Below are 22053 nucleotides of genomic sequence, written 5' to 3' on the forward strand. Positions count from 1 at the left end.
AAAACTATAATAGTATCTCAGTGATACTAAATAACACTTGACCTGGGGAAGAACTGACATTGATTAAATTGATTAAATGTAAAATTACATTTGAACAGTGAATTTACGCAGGATACCTATGTATTTGTTTTGGAGTAAACTTGCATTCAGTAAGTGTGACTATTAATTACTGTCATTTGACAGATAAGCTGATCAGAGTTAAAAAATAATTCTGCTGTCTAAGGGTAAGGTTTGCTAAGTTCCCACAGTCAAGTCCTGTCTTTCCCTGGAATGATTTGTGTGATGGATGTAGGTTTACCCTAAGAAAGCTGTGGTTACAATGGGAAAGTTGGTCCTACGTTACAGTGTCAATATTCTTTGAGCTGGCAGTTTGATGTGCCGCTCACAGATGGGATGTGCTCATTGGTTGGATTAAGGCCAGACACTTGAGGAATTCATAACTGAGGCTTTGCTTTTGGTCCTTAAAGAGCTAGTGGCGACGTTCATTCTGCGGAAAATATGCAATATCCCAGAGTGCAGTTCATGCTGACCAGAGTAAAAAGATTTGTACAATCTGCGAAGGGAACTAAAAACAAGCTCAAGGTGTGCAGAGAAAGAAGCTAGCGCGATCTCTCCTCAAACCGAAGTATTCAAAATGAAAGCAAGTGCAAACCGGAGGAGACGTCGATACATTTAGCTGCTCCGTGGATGAATCATGCAGTCCATGCATATGAAAAGATATGTAAATAGAAAAATAAATGTTTACAAAAATGGCATAGCATCTGTTGTGTTCTCCTCCCTTAAAGTTCCCAGTCAAATACAACCACACAGTCTCGATCTGCCAAGTGCAGTGTCTACCACTAGAGATAAAACGCATGCATTCCATGCAGTGCTCTTTGCTTTGCAGTAGGGCTGCACGATATTGGAAAAAACTGACATTGCGATATTTGCTTTTTCTGCTCTATGTTGCAATATGAAAGAATTACAACATAGGAATGTTCACCAAATGACTTTAATAGCTATATTTGGAAAGAATGATTCATTCTAGAATGAGTGCAAAATAAAAATTATTTAAAAAGCTGGAAAATGTTTCCTTTTAGGGCTGAACGATTTAGGATTTCTTTTTAAATTTGAGTGGTTTACTCTGTACAATAACACAAACAGCTTTCAGTAAGTAAGTTTAAAAATATATCTTTCCACTTGTGTTTGCATAGGGCACATTCCCACTGTTTCGAAAATCAGTATAAAATAATAAAAATAATTGTGTTTTTTTCTGTGATTATTATTAAATAATATATTAAACAAGTATATTGTAACTGTTGTACTGTAAAATAAGAAATCGACCATTTAATAAAAATAGATATTTTTTGTAACCGTAAAATTAAAGTCGGCATGAAACAGAAGTTGCGAAATATTTTTCTTCCCTGTTGTGATATATATCCGAGTGAAATAAATCCTAAAAAATGTAGGGCTGGACTTGATGGTTGGTTTTGCTGTGATGTCATGTGAGTGACAGGTTATTGTCCCGCCCTCATGCCATTAAACACATCATCAGAGAAGCGATGTCCCTGCAAGAGGGAGGGGAGTTATTCTGATTAAAGATTATGAGTCACATGAAAAATAATGATGTGCACAGATAAATCATTTATAATAAATACTGCAATATTCCATAAAAAATAAGATTTGTCAATTTTGATTTCATGGCGACTTTAATTTTTTTTTCTTTGTCGCTGTAAAATTACAATACTAATATTTACGTCTTAATTTCTTTGTTTTTAAATGTAAACCATCAAGTTTTTATTTTTGACAGGTTGCTGGTAAGTAGATGTATGCCCTGCCGGTTTCAGAGTGAAACTGCAGTTTTCACGCAGGCAGCTCGTGGTCCAGTGAATCACTGTAGCATAAGCTGCACGCGTGTAGATGAGCAGTGCCACTCTTGCGCCGGTAGCATGTGTATTTATTTAATTAAATCGATGTGTGTGTGATTTGAAAATCGCACTAAACCATATTGCGATATCAATTTTATTTCAATATATCGTGCAGCCCGACTTTGCAGGGGTAAAGCGTGAAGTGGATACATATTTAGATATGACGAGTATTATGTCTGTCTTTATGTGTCATTTGTGCTGTACAAGTCTGTAGTCTTTATAAAGAGTGTGTGTGTCTTTAGGGTGGTGTTCCCCACGCTCCATCGGATTGGAACCCGTCTCCGGTGGACGAGGGTGGAATGGGTCCGCTGGGGGTAAAGGGATCAGAGTCTGTATCCGTCTCGCCCTCCGCTAAATATCGGCGGTCGCGACCCCAGCTCGACCCCGTCGTTAACCCCGAGGCCTTGCCCGTGACCTCCTCTTTCTCAGCGGAGATGCTGAATCCGCTGGGCGAACGTTCCAGCTCCTCGTGAGTGACCGACAACAGCGACAGCGGCGTGCCCACCCTGTGGCCTCCTGATTGGTTGACGTTGGAGGACGGGGAGTGGCTTGGCAGTGGGCTGATGGGCAGGACGGTTGGTCTCAGTGGGTGCGTGTTAGACTGCGTGTAATACGGTGCACTGTGCAGCGGCGGGCCGTAGCTGCAGAACACGCGGTCGCCTGCGACGCTGACGGTCAACGTGGGGTCGCAGCGCTCCATGGTCATGTGGCCGGGGCCCGTGACGTCATGTTGCATATGCATATCCACCAGGAAATCCAGTTTCTTCTCCATGTCTTCCACCTGTGAGGGTGGTGCGACAAAGTTTAGCCAAACAATTCATTAGGCCACACAACGAGCTGTCAGAGTGAGTGAGTACCTGTCTCTCAACTCGCACAAATCTACCCATCATGCTTTGGTCTTCAGGATCTGGCAGGCTTGCCTTGGCAAGATATGACTCATGTCTGAGAAGAAAAGACACAGCGGTTATGAGAGCGGTTATATCTACTTCATTTGACTAAATATAAATTTTTAAAAAATCTGAAATTCAGCATCAATATAGGCCATAATGCATAACATGGATTTATGGCATGTTTAATAACATGTGGCTGGAGGATTTGCATGTCAGGGATTGATGAATCTCTAAATATATCTTAAGGTGTGATTTTACCTAGGTGACTGCTGGGAGGGGTACGGAAAAGGTGGTTTCTGGGGTTTCTTGTGTTTTGGAGTGAGAGGCGGTCCAGGTGTCAGAATCAGATCTATTCTGAAGATGAAACAAAAACAAATATTAGATTGTTTTTTACACAAAATAAAAATAAGAATATATATTTCAGTTTAAATGACGCAAGTGAATAATTTGAAATGAAAAAAAAAATATATATATATAGAATATTTCTTTAAAAATATGAGTATGTTTTAATGTGTGTGTGTTACCGTGTCTGTAGATATTTGATTCTGGTAAGCATGTCCAGATGTCCTGCAGAATACTGCTCAATCACATCCTTTACATCATACGGCCTCAGAGTCTCCTTAAAACGCTTCTTACTCAACAGGAACATTATGATCCTTCAACACAAACACAAATGAGAACTTTTTTTTTTTATTCTAAAATCTTGAGTTTAGCCAGAGTAGTTGAAATATCTGTTAAAATATACATATATATAAAGTGATAGTGTTTGCATGTACACTGCTGTTCAAAAGTTTTAAGTGTTGTGACATATTATTACAATTTAAAATAACTGTTTTCTATTTGGTCAGCAGTAATATTGTTTTAGGGTGCTATATAAATAAAAGTGACCTTGACCTTGACCTATTTGAATATATTTTAACCTGTAATGTAAAAGCTGAATTTTCTGAAAGTCTTCAGTGTCACATGATACAGTACATCATCCGAATATGATGATTTGGTGAATATGAAAAAATTTGTATCATTTAAAAAAAGTGATCGTTTTGTTTCAGGATTCTTAATGAATAGAAAGTTCAAAAGAACAATACAGTATTTATTTGAAATAGAAATATTTTGTAACATTATTAATGTCTTTACTGTCATTTTAGAAAATAAGTATAGTGATCCCAAACAAAATCAATTTAATGCATTCTTGCTGAATAAAAATACTAAATTCTTTCAAAGAAAAATCTTACTGGCCCTAAACTTTTGAACGGTAGTGTACACTTGGACTGTTTAGCAGTAGAAAAATAAAATGATAGTACCGCAGTGCTCTTATTACTAATTTGAGAGTTGGAATCATCTCCTCCAACAGTATGTCAGGTGGGAAGCCCTTCTCCTCAGGGGTGGGGTCAGGAAGACCACCTGTATCTACAATCAAACACCAAAACCAGGTCAGATTCAATCATTGTGTGAGTGCCTACTATACTTACTGTATGTATTTAATCTATTATTATAGTGTACATATTTCTAAGTTTGTGTATACGTGTGTGTGTGTGTGTTTGTGTTTGTTTGTGTGTGTGTGTGTGTGTGTGTGTGTGTGTGTGTGTGTGTGTGTGTGTGTGTGTATTGTGTATGCATATTAACTGTACAAGTGTGTGTGTGTTTACATGTCCACTGGTACTGTTTTTTTCTAGAAGTTTATTACTTTAAAGAAGTTCAGCTTTTAAAGATGCATCTTGAGTATTTGAAATCAGGAACATGTCATTTGTGTGTGTGTGTGTGTGTGTGTGTGTGTGTGTGTGTGTGTGTGTGTGTGTGTGTGTGTGTGTGTGTGTGTGTGTGTGTGTGTGTGTCATACCCTCTGAGCTCTGTCTCAGGGAGTAGGCCTTCATTCTGAAAGCCGTTCTGAATCGCTCTCTGTTACTGAACCCTGCTGGTTTGCCCTCTTTTGATGGACTCTCCTCAATCGCCTCCGCCGGCCCGCAGTTCCCCGACACGCTTTCAGGATTCGCAGCGGGCATCATCACACGGGCTCTTACTGTTGATGGTCTCGGCGTCGACAGCCGCACGCGTTCCAACAAACTCAATTTCTGACTGATGAAAAGACAAAATAACAGATGATGAATGACCTTATCATTTTGTAATTCTAATTGAGTGTTCTCAAAAGACAAAACAGTCTCTTTCTCTGTTTGAAGTCAAAAATGGGAGAGGAATGGATGATGATGATGATGATGATAGCGTCGTAAAGTACAGGTCTAGTTAAAAATGACAAAATAAAAAATATTTCCATTGATATACAGTTTACATTTTTCAAAAGTAAAAAAAAAAGTATTTTATTTAGCAAGGCTGCATTAAATTGATTAATAGTGAATATGTTTATAATTTCACATCAAATAAAATTCAAATAAATGCTTCTTTTGAGCTTTCTTTTCATCAAAGAATCCTGAAAAAATGTTGCACAAAAATATTAAGCAGCACAACTGTTTTCAACATTGGTAATAATAAGAAATGTTTCTGAGCAGCAAATCATCATTGCAGGAATGAAATGCATTTAAAAATATATTAAAATAGGAAACAGTTATTTTAAATTGTAATACTATTATTATAAGATTATTACTGTTTTTACTGTATTTTTGATCAAATAAATGCAGCCTTGGTGAGCATAAAATCCTTCTTTCAAAAACATTAAAAAATCTTACAGACCCCAGACTTTTGAACATTAGTGTATAAAGTCACCTGTGATGGTTATTAGATCTTTAAATTAAGTGGGCCGTTGAGGCTGTTGAGCAAACATCAAAGTTTATCTTGACAAACTTTACTTTTCTAGTTTAATATAAGTGTGTATGTAAGCAGTAGGTCTATGCATAGGTGTGCAGGACCCTATAAGAGCATCTGTCTTAATGCGGCCCTGCACACACACACACACACACACAAACTCTACCTGCAGGAGAAACTAAACCCTTCCAAAGAAACAACGCAGGGCATTCTACTGTGAAGGGTCCCCAAGGATGGACACACACACACACACACACAAACATATACAGACTTTGCACTGCAGCACACACAGTATCTCTTGAGTACAGTGAAAAGAAGAAGATTGAAGTGGTGAGAGGGACTGAAAAATCTTAAAATGCTCCACAATTACAGCTGATTACCAACCAGTTACTGATACAACACTTTCCCACACACACACACAAAACACAATCTGTCTACACTCGATTCAAACTCTCTGAGAGGGTTTTAATGATTGAAAAATGACTCTGTGTGTTTACAGTATGTGTGTGCGTGTTGTTGTTGTAGACAGGAGCTTATCAGACATACAGAAAAGCAGTGAAAGCTTGAGAACAGACAGGAAGAGAATCAACGCATAGATTTCACATGAACGAATGAATGGAGCAAAATATCAAGAGCTACTTAACAGTGCGTGTATGATCCAGTTTCTCCATTTCGGACTTGTTTTAGTAGGTCATTGATAATGTCAGGCTGCAGGTTTCCCAGCTATTTGTGTGTGTGTGTGTGTGTGTGTGTGTGTGTGTGTGTGTGTGTGTGTGTGTGTGTGTGTGTGTGTGTGTGTGTGTGTGTGTGTGTGTTTGCATTTGTACCAGAAGGTCAGGTTTTGCTTACATTTTGGGGACAAAATGTTCGCTAAAGGATGTTAAGATCTTCTACACACTAAATCAGCTTTTAATGAAAATGCAAACCTGCAGGAAGGTTTGTGTGAAGGTTCAGTTTAACGGATAAATAAAAAAGGGAATCATACGAAATTCTGATTCCACTTAAAAAATCTATTATTGATTCTTTTACTGAATGCTTTTTAAAAAAGAGGTGATATCAATCAATAATTAGTCTCAACTAATCATAAATGCTATACAATACTTGGGTACAGAGCCCCTAAAGGAACATTGTGATGGAAAAAATGTGATGGGAGGAAAATGTTATATTTCAATGATTTTACATTTTATGCATCATTCTTTTGCAAAACTTTCCTTCAAAACTTTTCTGTTTTTAGATTTTTTTTAACAAAAGTACCATTTATTAGAATGTGTATTTAACTACATGTTGTCAAATAAACAACCACTCAATAATCTGATCTGTGGATCATTTTGACAGATTCACTGATAAGAATCAGTTCATAAGAGTCGTTTGTTCCCGAATTAGACTAGACTGCACTATGTGGACAATGCAATATAAAGATGTGCTGTCTGTTTATTGTCTTTGTATTGTATCAAAAGACTCAAGAACAGTTACCAAACCAAACATCAAGAAAAGGAGAAACCAGTTCTGAAGAAAAATTTGTTTTTGATTCACAACCTAAAATAGTACAAAAAATAATAGAACTGAATGAAAAGACCATGTCATGATAGAAAAGCAAATGTGTGGGTGGTCTGGTTTCTCCATTTGGACTTTTTTGGTAGGCCACTGACAGTGATAATGTCAGGCTACATGCTTCCCAGCCAACTAGTCTTGCGTATGTGAATGTTTGCGTAGGTGAGTGTTTTGCACTTGTGTATTAGCAGTATTAATGTGTAATCTGATCTCTGATCTGGACTGAACATGGATTACAGGTCTCGGGTCAGGCGACACAAACAAGCACAGCACTCAATCCAACTCTCCCTCTGTTTCTATCAGTAAATCTCCCTTCTTTTAATAAACGGACTGTCAGGCCAGTATCCAGGTCAAGGACAACTGATGCTCATGATTATTAAATACGCAGTCCATCTTTGTCACGGCTCGTCGCGCTTAGACCGCTAATAACACTTCCCATCATTTTCCTTAGCGACACAGACGTCACAGATCCAGCCGTCGATTAAATTCTCCCACACACACTCGCAATCCCTCTCCCTCGCTCTGTTCTGACACCATCATTTATCAGTGATCCATAATTCACTCTTTTCTAATGGACTCTGTAATATCACATATAGCACTACTGGCCACATGTCCCCGAACTAAGAAACGCACACACACACACATACACACACACACACACACACACGCAGAGAAACGCACTGCTGGTCATTACGCCTTTGGCACTGAATTAATGGAGGTGGTGGTTATTAGGAGTTATTTAAGGAAACACATTTCACAGATTCATTAATCTCACACTTCACAGAGATGCTGTAAATCGTTAAAACAGTGAGCGAGAGACACAGGGAATGAGAGAGAGAGAGAGAGACTTACCTAGCCATAACCTCAAGAGGGTCCTTCCTGCAGACAACAGGAACAAGACAAACATTTAGTTTGACCAGGTAACTCTTATGACAACAGCAACAAAACTCATCGTTCACAACTAAACCAAATAACCACTATACTCCATCTCCATATATGTATAGGCTATATATATATAGATATAACTTGTTTATATGTTGCTAGTTTTAGGTTACTGAAATAAAATCACAATGGCAGGTGTTAATAAGAGAGCAGTTTAAATAATGCTAAATTAAAAGTTTTAAGTTATTTCTTTTTTTAAGATGAAGTGTGTCATTTTAGAATCACTGAATGGAATTGTAAAAAGTAATTACTGGTGATTCACCAAAATTTTGGCAACCGGAAACTATTTTGTTGGCCGAATTTTTTGTGTTTTCAGTTTTGGCCGAAATGATTTTGATTTTAATCAATGCAGAAAAAGATTCTTAAAGTCTCTGCTGTTTTCTGTTGATGCTTGAACAAAAGTTCACTGAACATTATTTGTAGCACACCTGCCATCCAATAATCACAATGAGCTGAGTGCTTAATGTGAAAGAAAGTCTCAGCTTTCAAATTCTGTCAACTTTATCATTCAATTCTAACAATAAGTGTCATTTTGGTGCTCTTTAATGTGGTGTGACAGATCGCTGTAGCCGCCCACGTGAAATGATCACCTCTTCCTCTTTACTATTTGTTATAGCACTAAATAAATATGACTGAACATCAGAAGGTATATTGAAAGAAAACGGTACAACTTACTGAAATGTATCATGTCTCATGTAATCGCACAATCAGTGTTTCAACCGGGGAAAGACGTCAAGAAAACAGCTTGTAAACAATATCACTTAATGGTATATTTACCTAAGGAAAGCCATTCAATGTGCATAGCACATTAGATAGCTGGAAACAAATATTTTGCTAAATATATGCACTGTATTACATATATTTATATTTGTACTTAACCTATTTAATGTTTGAATAAATCTGCCATGAAAACATTTTTTTTTATTACAGCCACATTTACATGTTTATATAACAACAAATTGGATTAGACATAAAAATCTGTTATTGAAAAACTGCCTTATTTGCAATTTAAATGTATTTATTTGAGTGTTTATTATTAAATAAATTTCATGATTTGACTGATTACTAAATTAACTTTATTTTCGGTTTTGGTTTTTGGCTAAATTAAAACATTAATATCTGTTTCAGGTAAAAATTAATTTCAGAGCATCACTAGTAATTATATAAAAATAATAACTTTAATTGGGCGGACAAACAGATATTCTTGCCAGTGTTATTTTAATATGTTTATAATATTATATATTCTTATTCATATTTTGAATCATCTTTAATTTTAATATTTTCATTTTAAATTTAGTTTAATTTTTAGTAATTGTGTTATTATTGTTTTAATAATAGTTTATTTTGTCTTTTTTTTTTTTTTTTTTAAATAAGGCTTCATTTTTATATATATTTTTAGTTCAGTTTTAGTTTTTCATTATTTCCACTTAGTAACTTCAGTGCTTCAAATTCAAATGAAGTTTTTCATCTAATATTTAGATTTTATTCCAGCTTTATTTCAATTAACAAAAATGTTTTTAATAGTTTTAGATTCAGTTAACAGTAATAACCCTGAGTCCTGCCACCAAACTCATGCCAGTAGTTGAGCCAATGTTGCCAGTCAAGGGATCAAGATTTGACTGGTTATCATGACCCTTTTAGCCCCTGCTGGTAGATATCGTAACTACGCCACCTGGCTGCAAAAAGCATCTTTCCCCATTGATGGCCATTCATAAATATTAAATATTCTGTCTGAATACTTTTTTGTCTATTCTGACAGATTTTTTTTTTTTGCAAGCAATTTATAAATTACAAATATTTTAATTATAGCAGATATTTTACTAGCATCCTCTTAAAAGAGTGAAATAGACACATATTTGTCCCTGTATGGCTCAGGATAGTCATTAGTGAATGATTTGAGACAATGGGCCAGATTTGCTAACAGCATGCACCAGCACAAATCCTCTTTTGGCATCAAAAAACTACTGTCAGGATTTACTAAAGACACAGTGAAAGATTAGCGCTGAAAAGGTGTGGACAGTTATTTTTGTGGCTGACCTTATTGCATATGCATTTGTAGGAGTTTCCCTTTCAGATGCAAAATGTATGGGAGGAGAGTATTTTGTGATTTATCACACAACGTGATTTACTAATGTTTGCACAAGTCAATTTACTGTTATTTTCGTCATTATTTAACGCCCAAAAAAGCATGTCTTAAACCAGACGTTAATTTGCTCTTCTCTAATAGGTTGGTCATTATGGAAATTTAATGTGTGCATTGTCAGCAAATCACCTGCAGAACTTTCCACTCTCATTGACGCTGTTATGGGATTGTGCTCTCACTCTAATTTACCCTGTTTAATATTGGAATTTTAAATATCAAAAAAGCACCAGTTTTCACTGATTTCGATTTTTTTTTTACTGAAATTTAATTTCACATAATGAGATTTGAATATGCTCAAATAGGGCTGATTTATTACAAATGTTTTGTTGTTGTTGTTGTTTTTTTAATCCCATCTGCTTTTTTTTTCATTTTTTCATTATAATGGAATAGTAAATTGTCCACACACAAGTGTGAGTACCTCACAGTAACCTCTAGTAGACCTCTAGATGATGTTGTCTCTGCATGCAGACAAACACACATATGGACATAAACATAATAAATAAAGAGATGGCAGAAATCATGAGTATCACTGAAATCATAAAAACGCAGAAATCATGATAATGACAAACATAAAGGTAAGCAAACTAAAATAATACATAAGATATTCAAATTAACTTTTATGTGAGAGATATAGTGTATGTGTATGATACCTGAAGCATGGCAGAGAGATCACAGTCTCATAGAATCTCCATGTGGCGATGAGATCGTCTCTGACGGGGTTGGTGGAGTAGTATCTCCATGCAGCCTGAAACCAATAATAAATATTGAACGTTAAGCAAATTTGCTGTTGAGGAATGAGCTTAAAAGCGGTGAACTTACTGCAAATGTTAGTTTATAGTCAAGGGTTGTTGGCATGTTTCTGGTTACCTGTATTAGTGAAGCTGCAGGATGTCTGCGTTTCTCAAAGTGTTTCTGCCTGTGCTGTTCCTGAACTTTCAGAGCCAGTCCAGAACCAAGAATACCCTACAAACATAACCAGATATACTTAGGATTTTTTTTTTTTTTTTTACACAAATCAAATGATTTTAGGTTCCTACAGCGCAAAACATAGTCGGTTCCCTTTAGTGAATCAAACACATACAGTACAGCTTACAACTTACAGTACTTACAATTTTAGCGTACATTTCTTGTGTGTTGCATGTAAGTCTTGTATAATTTACTAATTGTTTTTTCACATGACAATGCATAGTTAAAGATACACATAATACTGTGTCCTAACCAGATGCGGCACGACGCTGCAACACGTGATAAAATGTACCTTTTCCATGTTAATCAGAGTTTTTGTCTAAACCTAGCCTGGAAATCCCAAATCTGAAAGATTAATGGTCTGGCATCGAGTAATGAAAATTGCCCAGCTCGAGGGACGGCACCAAGCATGCATTTGAAAATCTCACTGCATGCAATTGGATAACACTACGACCAATCACAACAATACACGGGGTAACGTATCCAGAGCCCCATACGCTTAGCTACCAGCGGAGCTAACTGGTAGATTAGACTCTTGCCGTATCCAGTCGGCAAAACAGCAAAAACGGCCTTCTTGCAAAGGAACGATTGGAGCGGCGTCTTCTGTTCCTCTTTTAGATAAAAAGCCAAGTCTAACTCGTTCATTGTAGCCGTTTCAAACAACTGGTATTCATCCATAGCCATCTTGCAATGTTTACTAATGACTTTGACGTCGCAGCGCTGTCGTCATCTGTTTAGCTCGCCTCTGGCCCGCCTATATAAGATAACCCGATGTGATTGGTGCAGCTCGGCTACAAGGGCATATTTAATGAGCATCATTACTCGACTCCTGAGTAAACCAGCTCAGTTCAGTTCAAGTTTATTGTCATATGCATATTAGTACAGAGTACCACAGCAATGAAATACAATGTGCCTTAGCACTCTCTCAGCACCAGTCGATAATATAAGTTAAAACATCCGCTCAAGCCTCAACCCTCCTTCCTCTTGTACTATCTATCGTTCAGTAGCCTTACAACCTGTGGGTAAAAACTGTCCCTAAAACGTGATGTACACGTTGGGATGCTCTGCAAACGTCTCCCTGATGGAAGTTGGGAGAAGAGATTATGTGCCGGATGACTAATATCCTGTATAATACTTAGTGCCTTCTTAGTACTGCGTTTCCAATAAATGTTTTGGAGTGATTCTAGTGGAACCCCAATAATTTTAGAATAGCAAAGCTATTGCTCAAAGCTGAGCAAATTCAACTTGTGCTCTCGCGAGAACTCCAGAGATTTCCAGGGTAGTGAAGATGAATCAGAACCGAAAAGTATTATAGTCTAAAGATGCGGTCACATTTACCATTACTCTGCCAAAATTTGTGGGCAAAATCCAGTCATTCCGATAGGAATCCGGAGTTTTGTGTGAGGGTGAAAAAGTTTCCCATGTTGGATTTGGCTCATGTTGAAGTTGACAGAAAGCTGCTTGGTTCAAAAATGATTCTGTGTGAGCAGCGCTTCATACATCTCTAAGCTATTGCACGTGAAATTTCAAGATGAGATGCACCTTAACAGTTATATTGTAACTTGTATTAGGCCCTGTTTACACCTGGTATTAAGATGCGTTTTGGTTGATCGGATCACAAGTGGACGGCACTAAATGCAAGTGTAAACGGGGTCTAAAACGTTTTGAGATTGTTAACTTGTGTGACCACTTCCAGAGGTATTTGAAAACGCATTCAACCGGATTGCTTATGTGGTCGAATGAGTTCGATCAGCCGCAAAGACTGCCTGCTCTCCATCTACTGACCTAATGCGTAAACATTATGGGAAGTGCGCAAGCCAGACAGGATTTAAACTTTGTCGGCTGAAGACCCAAGTTTGGTTTGAAGAGGAAAAATGTATCAAGCACAATGTTCTCTCACAATGTTCCTGATTTCTAACACGCACTCACAGCGTTCGGCTGGTCTTACAGCTGTCAGAGCAGAAACGACAGCAGCTCTGTATGTTTTTCCGTCGTCTCCGGATGTGTTCGTATTTAAATTGCAAGTACTTATTTTGTCCATTAGATCGAAAGATCTGAAAAAACATACATTTACCCACCCATAGACCCTCCACTAGAAGAAATCAGGACAGATGTGGTCGAAATTGGACAAAAGAGACGGTTTAAACACTAGGTGTAAACGGGAATGTGTCTCCCTCGTCTCCTTGTGATTTGATCGACCAAAACGCATCTTAATACCAGGTGTAAACAGGGCCATGGTGTAAATGTTGAGCTGTACTCACGGCTGGAAGAGCAAAGAACGACACACCGATAAGAGCGAAGGTCCCGGCCAAAAGACGTCCTGCCCACGTCTTTGGGGTCTTGTCACCGTAACCAATGGTTGTCAAGGTGATCTGACACAGGAGTGAAATCATATATCATCAGTGTGATTAAGGCTAGCACGGCTAAGAGGCTATCAAGGTACTTGAGTTGTAAAACCATTAAAAAGGTAGTATTAATGGAGCTGCTGTTAACGTCAGGAGAGGAGCTGCTAAAACCATCACAATCAGTAGTACTAATGGAACTAAAGTAAAACCCTCACGAATGATAGTGTTAATGGAGATGCAGTAAAAGGAATTGCCTTACATTTAAAAAAAAATCACTTTTGACCTTGTAGCCCACGATGGTTCTGTTTCTAATAAATCGCCTTTTGCTTCTCAACATGGAGGAAAGCTTTTATACATGTTTAGCATAGCAGATAAAATCACTGAATAGGTGCATAAAAATGTCAAGAGTAAGCATGTTTTTTTATTCAAATTTATTTTTGAGTTTTCATACAAAAAAGTATTTTTTTTGTAAATAAAGCCATCATTGGCATTGTATGACTTTTTTTTTTTTTTTAAGGGTTGTGTTACAAGAATCTCTTTTGATTTCAATTCATATTCATTTTTACTTCCTTCCACAGGGCATGGTACAAAAGTAGTCTGAATTATATTACCTTAAATATACAGTACTGTGCTCAGTGCCCCCCCCCCCCCCCCCCAAATATCAGTTTACATTTCCAAACATTCTTTTTGCCATTAATTGTAATAATCCAGTGAGATTTGTGTATGCACAAGGAGTCTGACAACAGCCGGTATGAGCTGATCTCACCATCATCGAGTCTGTCGGTGATTACATGAAGAAACAGAAAAAAACTGAGACAAACTAAATCCAGAAGAACTGTGGCACTGTCTCCAAGATGCTCGAAGAAACCTTCCTGCAAAGCTACCTGAAAAACTATGCGCAAGTGTACCTGGACAAGAGCTGTTTTAAACGCAAAGGGTCGTTACACCATATATTGATTTGAATTAGTTAATAGAAGTTAAATCATAAATAAATTCAATTTGTGATTTTATTTTTGAAAGCATTCTCACTTTACAGCATTTTAACACAAGTGCCAGTACTTTTCACAGTACAGTAGCTTTGCAGGAAGGTTTCTTAAAGCATCTTGGAGACGTTCCCGCAGTACTTCTGGATTTAGTCTGTCTCAGTTTTTTCTGTTCCTTCATGTAATCACCGACAGACTCGATGATGGTGAGATCAGATCATACCGGCTGTTGTCAGATTCCTTGTGCATACACAAATCTCACTGGATTATTACAATTAATGGCAAAAAGAATGTTTGGAAATGTAAACTGATATTTCCTATATATTGATATTGATGGGGGTATTGACATGCCTAAGACTTTTGCACAGTACTGTATAATGTATAATGTAATGTATTATGTTACTGACTACAAATATTTTCATGTAATTTGGAATCAGTAACTGACTACAATTTGTAAGTTGTCCACCCAACACTGTTTAGGAGTAAGTGTGCAAATAAAAAGTAGGTCTCCAATCTTTTTTTTTATATTTTTTATAAAAATCTCAAATATCATAAATGTTATAAAAATAAGTGTTAATTATCAGTTAAATCTTAAATCATTTAGCATGTAAAATGACTTCTTGTACCACTTTATTAAGGAAAAACAAATTATTTGATACATTTTCATTGTGCCCCTTCATTTCTTTATGCGCTCCAAAATGTTTAAATTAGGAGCACATGTGCTCCTTTAGAAGAACTGTTACAATTCATATTCTGCATTCTGTTTGCTATCAGAAATTGAAATTAAATTGAGAGGCATTCCCAATTCCTAATTCTCAAAAAGTTATGAATGCATGTGAGTGCCGTGTGTAATTCTCACCAGTCCCCACCAGAGGGCATCTGCATAGGTGTCAAAGTCCTGCGTGGCTGGTGTCGGGGAGGGGCCATCAATGTCTGTTAGCTCGGCGGTGGCGTCATCCTTCTCAACCAGGTACACCAGGAAGGAAGCCAGGATCAATGACAGGAAGCCGATGTACCACGCTGTGATCAGCTCCTGACCACACACACAGCAGCCAGGAAACACACACAGTTGTATTGTCTGCGGTACTGAGATCAAACTTCACAAGACACTGATATGTGATTGTTTGTGCTTACGTATATACTTTGTATGTGTATGTATTGCAGACCATAGCAGTTTCGAGATATGAGTGTGTGTGCTTTGCATTGTGTGCATATTGCCGACTCCATCGGTTTATATGAGCGCGCTTGACATGATTTAAACAAGCAGGACATGCTCTTAGATGTTGATTAAGGGGTACGTCCTGTTTGTGCACATCATGTCAAACATGCGGATACCTTGCTGTGTGTGTATATTGCAGATCCCAGCAGTTTCCAGGTGCCTCCACGACGGTCCATTCGGAGCATCCGAAGGATCTGCAGGAAGCGCAGACTGCGCAGCGACGTGGCCAACACATTTCCCTGGTTACGTACGGCAACCACCGGCACCGAAGCGATCAGAACAAAGATATCTGAGAACATAGAGAGTACCCATAGTGCACAGGGGGATATACAAGTCTCTTAAGGCTGCATTTATCTGATAAAAAATACAGTAAAATCAGTAATACTGTGAAATATTATAAGAGTTTAAAATAAATGCTTTCTATTTTAATATATTTCTACTCCTGTGATGGGAAAGTCACATGATCCTTCAAAAATAATTTTAATATGCTGATTTGCTGAAAAAAGTTGTGCTGCCTAATATTTTTGTGGAAACTGTGATACTTTTTTTTCAGGATTCTTTGATTAATAGAAAGTTCAAAAGAACAGCATTTATTTGAAACAGAAATCTTTTGTAACATCTTTGCTGTCATTTTTGATCAATAGGGTATATGTCGAACGTCGCATGACGAAACCGGAAACCTGGTCTCATCGCATCCGCTTGTCATAGAAAGTGTTAACAGCCGTATGAACTGACGCCGATATCTATGGAATTTTAAGGTAATCAGCTAACCTACCTATCTCACTTTGTTATTAGCGTTTTATTCTATTTAAATATCTAAACGTTAGTGTGAAGATTTTTTTTTTTTTTTTACTTTTAAATATCGATCTTCACATGCGAGGGACATTGGTTATGATCATCTTTGCTCGCTCCTTTTAAGTTATCTTGAGTAAAACAGTAAAAAAATGCAAGAAGCACATACAAAAGACCTGAACCGGAAGCGATGCGTTCTGTTTTCCGGTTTCGTAATGCGACGTTCGACATATACCCTATTGAATGTGTCTTTGCTGAATGACAGTATTAATTTATTTAAAAACGTTTGTATGTACGCTCCTACATTTGTGTGTGTTTCAATGTTAATTTGGGTCAGTGTGTTTAACTCACCCAGGACACACAGCGGTTTGCGGGCGAATTTGAGCCGTCCTCTCCAGCCCTTATATCGACAGCAGCAGCCGGCGGCCCATATCCTCAATGCAAACTCACCCCCAAAAATAAAGATTGTAAATGTCTCCTACAGGTGAGAGAAACATTCAGTCATTTTCCTCTCAACCATTCAGTCTCACACACTCAAGCTGGACTGACCATGAACAAAAAAAAAACACACACTCACCAGAATCACAAGCCAGTGAGCCGAATCTTCCTCATGCTCTTTGAACGTTGTTAAAATAGACAGAATCAGACATCCCAAAACAATCAGAAACCTAGAGATTAAGAAAACAGAGTAAGCGTGACCTTTGACCAAAAGATTAAATTCATGTCACTTCTTCTCACACACACTCTTTATTTACTGTCTGTCACTATCAATAAAATGGTTAAAATGCACAAATATATATATATTTATGTATTTTAAAAAAACTCGGATGAGGATCTTTTTTAGTTGCTATGGATACCTAAGCTGAGTCATGATATAATCTTTTTTTTTTTTCCGGGAAAGACCAGCAACCTTTAGATATAAACGATCATGATATTGTTTTACCAGCAGAGGGGGCTGGTGAATGTAATGCACTGCATTAGGAGCAGTGCTCATTGAGGGGGGGCTGGGGGGACCCTCCATAAGGTATTAGGGACCCCCCATAAGAAGTAAAAAATAGACTTAGGGGGGTCCCTCAGATATTTTTATTCTAGTAAAAATAATAATGACAAATCTGATTAAATGCATGCAATGGATATGGTACATTTCGTGAATTAATTATTTACAATCATTTTATAGGCTAGTTGCCATGTCTCTTTAAAATGTAAACGCCCCGCCCCACATCTAAAGAGCGCTGTGCGCATGACATCGTTGACAGGACTGCTTGATTGGCGCTGCTCCGGTGAAACTAATTTTAGCTTTAAAAAAATGAAGAATAATAAACCTCCACTTACAGTCGGAAAGAGAAAGCTTCTTACTGACTTTTTTGATGGGTAATTTAATCTCTATATATATCTTTCTACTATATCTATATCCACTCCATGTGAGGGCTTTTGTATTCCTTGCATAAATTGGAAATATTAAGGCTTAAGTTACTAATTTTTCATTATTAATAGTCCTTGTTCTACGGGAGTGCTAGAGATTTCGATGAACACACAGAATGACAGTCTTTTTGTCACAATTTATATGTTTAATATCTAATAAACTAGTTTCATGAATTTAATCAAGTCTTTTGGAACAAACATTATTATCACAGTGTCACATCAATCATCCAGTTGTTCTTAGGGTAAATACTACATTGGTAAATTAAGCCTGAATCATTCTGTTGGATGTACACTACTGTTCAAAAGTATCTTCTGCTCACCAAGCCTGCATTGATTTGATTTAAAATACAGTAAAAACAGTAATATTATGAAATATTATTACAATTTAAAATAATAATACAATAAAATGTCATTTATTTCTGTGATTAAAGCTGAATTTTCACCATCATTACTTCAGTCTTCATCACATGATCCTTCAGAAATCATTCTAATATGATGATTTGATGCTCAACACACATTTATGATTATTATCAATGTTGAAAACAGTACAATTATTATTATTATTATTACTGTACAATTATTATTATTATTTTATATTTTTATTTTACTTTGACTTTGATGAATAGAAAGTTCAAAATAACTAAATTTATCTGAAATAGAAACTTTTGTAGCATTATACACTATTCAAAAGCTAAAAAAATCTTGGGAAAGAAATGAATACTTTTATTCAGTAAGGTTGCATTAAATTGATCAAAAGTGACAGTAAAGACATTTATAATGTACCAAAAGATTCTATTTCAAATGAATGTTGTTCTTTTGAACTTTCTATTCATCAAAGAATCCTGAAAAATAAAATGTATGACGGTTTCCACACAAATATGAACTGTTCCAACATTGATAATAATCATACATGTTCGTTGATCATCAAATCAGCATATTAGAATGATTTCTGAAGGATCATGTGACACTGAAGACTGGAGTAATGATGCTGAAAATACGGGTCTTCAATATGTAGTGCCCTGGTATATTTGCCATAGTTGCCCTTTTGGGTCTGCTGTTTTGTCACCCTCTAAATCCAGTATTATTTTAGTAAGTAATTTAAAAGAAGAATAGTAGTTAACATTGGACTGAAAATGTATGTATGTATGTATGTATGTGTGTGTGTGTATTATATATATATAAAAATAATTTTTAATCAACACAAGGTATATATTTATGCATATTATGATCAAATATATTGTATATTTTGTATAAATTGTATATTGCGAGACTAACCAACTAAACAACCCCCCAGATTGAGAGAGAGAGAGAGAGAGAGAGAGAGAGAGAGAGAGAGATGTATTGGATATGTCCCACCACACACACTTGCACAACAATCCTATTACCAGATGCTGAGCTGGTAAGATTTACAAGCTTAATTTTTTACGACAGGTAATCAGAAACCTGGTGCTACTGTATACTGTATAGGATTCTCATTCAATTTCCTTCCTGAATTTCAAGCCATGCAATGACACATGCTTTGCTTGTTTACCTGTGGGTATTTAATTATTAGTCTTAGGCCCAAATGTGAGTATTTAAATAGAAATCTTAAAATTCTGTCATCATTTACTCACCATCATGTCTTTAGAAACCTACATGTTGTTTAATGCTCCAAAAAGGACAAAAATGGTGCATCATAATAAATATGGCATATTAGAGTGAAGGGGACCATTTTCAGCAAATAACATCTTAAAGTCAGCATGAAATAAAAATCCATCCTTACTGTAAATGATTCATCCTAGCATGTCTTGTGGTGTCGATTTTTAGAACTATATCTTTACTGTTATCATTATAGTTACCGTCATTGGTGTGAACAGGCATTAAAGGTTCACCCAAAAATGAAGATTTTGTCATCATTTACTCACTCTCTTGTTGTTCCAAACCTGTATGAGTTTCTTTCTTCTGTTGAACACAGAAGATATTTTGAAGAATGTTGGTAACCAGACAGTTGATGGACACCATTGACTTCCATAGTTGAAAAGAAAATACAATGGAAGTCAATGGGGTCAATCAACTGTCTGGTTCTCAACATCCTTCAAAATATCTTCTTTTGTGTTCAAACACAGAAACACAACCATTGCCATTATTTATTTAATATATATGTGTGTATTTATTTGTGTATGCAAGTGACTGAGGAATTATGTGTGTGTGATTAAGTCCTCAGATTCCTTTTTATGCAGTCTTGCTGATACGTGTATTGTTACGTGTACAGTTGACCTGTTGGCAGTTACTATGGTTTCGAATTTGTAGGTTATATCATTTCTGAACCGTGCTGTTTCCATGGTTACACATATTCGTCTCACACACACACACACACACACACATACACGGCCTTACACACTGGTACATGCTCAGCATCTGGTCTCCAGTGAAAGCTTTTAGCATCATCACACTAATAACCTCTAATGGTCATACCTCTCTCTGTCTCAGTCGAAGTATGTATGATTTTTTTTTACACAAAACTATGGAATACCATGACTCTCAGGGCCCATTCTGGACAATTGCTGGACAATTAATGTTGTTGTAATGAAATGGGGTATTAAGAAAGGATACAGCTTTATAAAAAACGAACTAAAAATGAACTAAATAAATATGTCAAAATAAATACATTATATTCATATTATGTAATATATTATATTACTATATAAAATATATATTGTAATCAAGATGCAACGCAGGGCAGATTCAAACTTGCATCTCCCACATGAGCACCACAGCTCAATGTCAAGGCCACAGCTAATAATAAAATAAACTGATGCTAGGTGGCGCTCTTTTACAAATCTGCTAGCTAATTTCAAGTAGGCCACAATTAAATCTGTTCATCATACAAAGAAATCGAGTCTCTTCAGAAAATTTGGACTAAACTGCTCGATTCATATGGATTAGTTTTATGATATCTTTATGAACTTTTTGAAGCGTCAAAGGGGTAGTTGTGTAGACTGTCAATCAAAGGACAGAAAGCTCTCAGATTTAATTTAAAATATCTTTATCTGTGTTCCAAAGATGAATGAAAGTCTTATGGGTGAATAATTAATGAATTTTTTTTTTCATTTTTGGGTGAACTAACCCTTTAAGGCATTTCCTCTATAAAAGAGTTCCCTTAAGTGAAGTGTGAAGTGAAATTAAATACATTTTCATTGTTAAACTTTTCGATGTCCCTTTTCCATACGCTCTTTGACCATAGGAATTATAGTTTGCCATGTTTTTAAGACTTCTATGGTGTGAAATGAGCAACACAGGATCTAAGTAAGCAACAAGGTACAAGAAGCTGTGCTGTCACGGCTGAAGGGCGTTGTTAGGCACGACGCGAAGTGGATAAAACGGTTGCCACACAATAAAGGCAAAAAATATGTATCAATGCAACTTTCATGAAGTAAAATCACTAAAAGCCTTCCTTCCTCTAGAAAAAAATAGTCCCTGACCATGAACAGCAACAGAAGTTACATTATTTCACCATTAGATGGCGGCAGAGACTGTCTTTATGAGTGAGTCAGTCAGTAGAGAAGACTTTTATATTGAAAGGACTGAAACTTCTTGTGATTGTGGACACGGAGAAGCAAGACACAACTGACAAATGACTAGCGTGTAAGGACACGGTAAAATCTCAACTGTTAAAAGGAAAGGATATAGCAGCGGACATTCAAATGGATGTTTGTTACCTGAAGGAAAAAGCTATATCTACTGTAAATGCAGGTACATTCGTTTGCTCGATCTCTCACAATACTCTATAAGCTTCAATGCACAATATCAATGAGAACATGTGTTTACATTGCTAAGAGTGGTTGCTAGGGGTGTTGTGTAGTGATACATAGAGCCGTTGGGTGAAGCGGTCGTAGCCATGTTTTATCGTGAGTAACGTTAGCTATTGACCAATCAGAATCAAGGACTGAAACAAACTTTTTATAATATTATGTAATCAAATGTTTATGAGGTCTATAGTATCAAAGCCTGAAAAATGATGGTTTGTGACTTATTTCATAATATATCAGATGACTGAATTTTAGCAACGAGATGCAAGTGTCTGATCATGTGATAGGCATCATTGGTGTGCAACGGTTGGCAGTCGTGCGTTGATGCATTCATTTGTCTGACGTCAGAAA

General features: G+C 36.7%; 1 protein-coding gene across 1 annotated transcript in view; it reads right to left on the bottom strand.

Moving 5' to 3' along the window:
- Positions 1-985: 985 nt before the first annotated feature.
- kcnq3 (potassium voltage-gated channel, KQT-like subfamily, member 3) overlaps positions 986-22053 on the bottom strand; it is a 42501-nt gene continuing 21433 nt past the window's right edge. The window contains exons 2-15 of the mRNA XM_079875362.1: positions 17070-17160; positions 16844-16970; positions 15817-15989; positions 15341-15514; positions 13415-13525; positions 11055-11150; positions 10838-10932; positions 7955-7981; positions 4635-4870; positions 4099-4204; positions 3322-3453; positions 3056-3151; positions 2765-2849; positions 986-2688 (exon numbers count right to left, since the gene is read on the bottom strand). Coding sequence (XP_079731488.1) covers positions 2146-2688; positions 2765-2849; positions 3056-3151; positions 3322-3453; positions 4099-4204; positions 4635-4870; positions 7955-7981; positions 10838-10932; positions 11055-11150; positions 13415-13525; positions 15341-15514; positions 15817-15989; positions 16844-16970; positions 17070-17160 — 2092 coding nt within the window. The 3' untranslated portion in view covers positions 986-2145. The remainder of the gene's footprint in view (positions 2689-2764; positions 2850-3055; positions 3152-3321; positions 3454-4098; positions 4205-4634; positions 4871-7954; positions 7982-10837; positions 10933-11054; positions 11151-13414; positions 13526-15340; positions 15515-15816; positions 15990-16843; positions 16971-17069; positions 17161-22053) is intronic.

This window comes from Squalius cephalus (genome assembly GCF_949319135.1).
Source record: "Squalius cephalus genome assembly, chromosome: 7".
Classification (NCBI taxonomy): Eukaryota; Metazoa; Chordata; class Actinopteri; order Cypriniformes; family Leuciscidae; genus Squalius; species Squalius cephalus.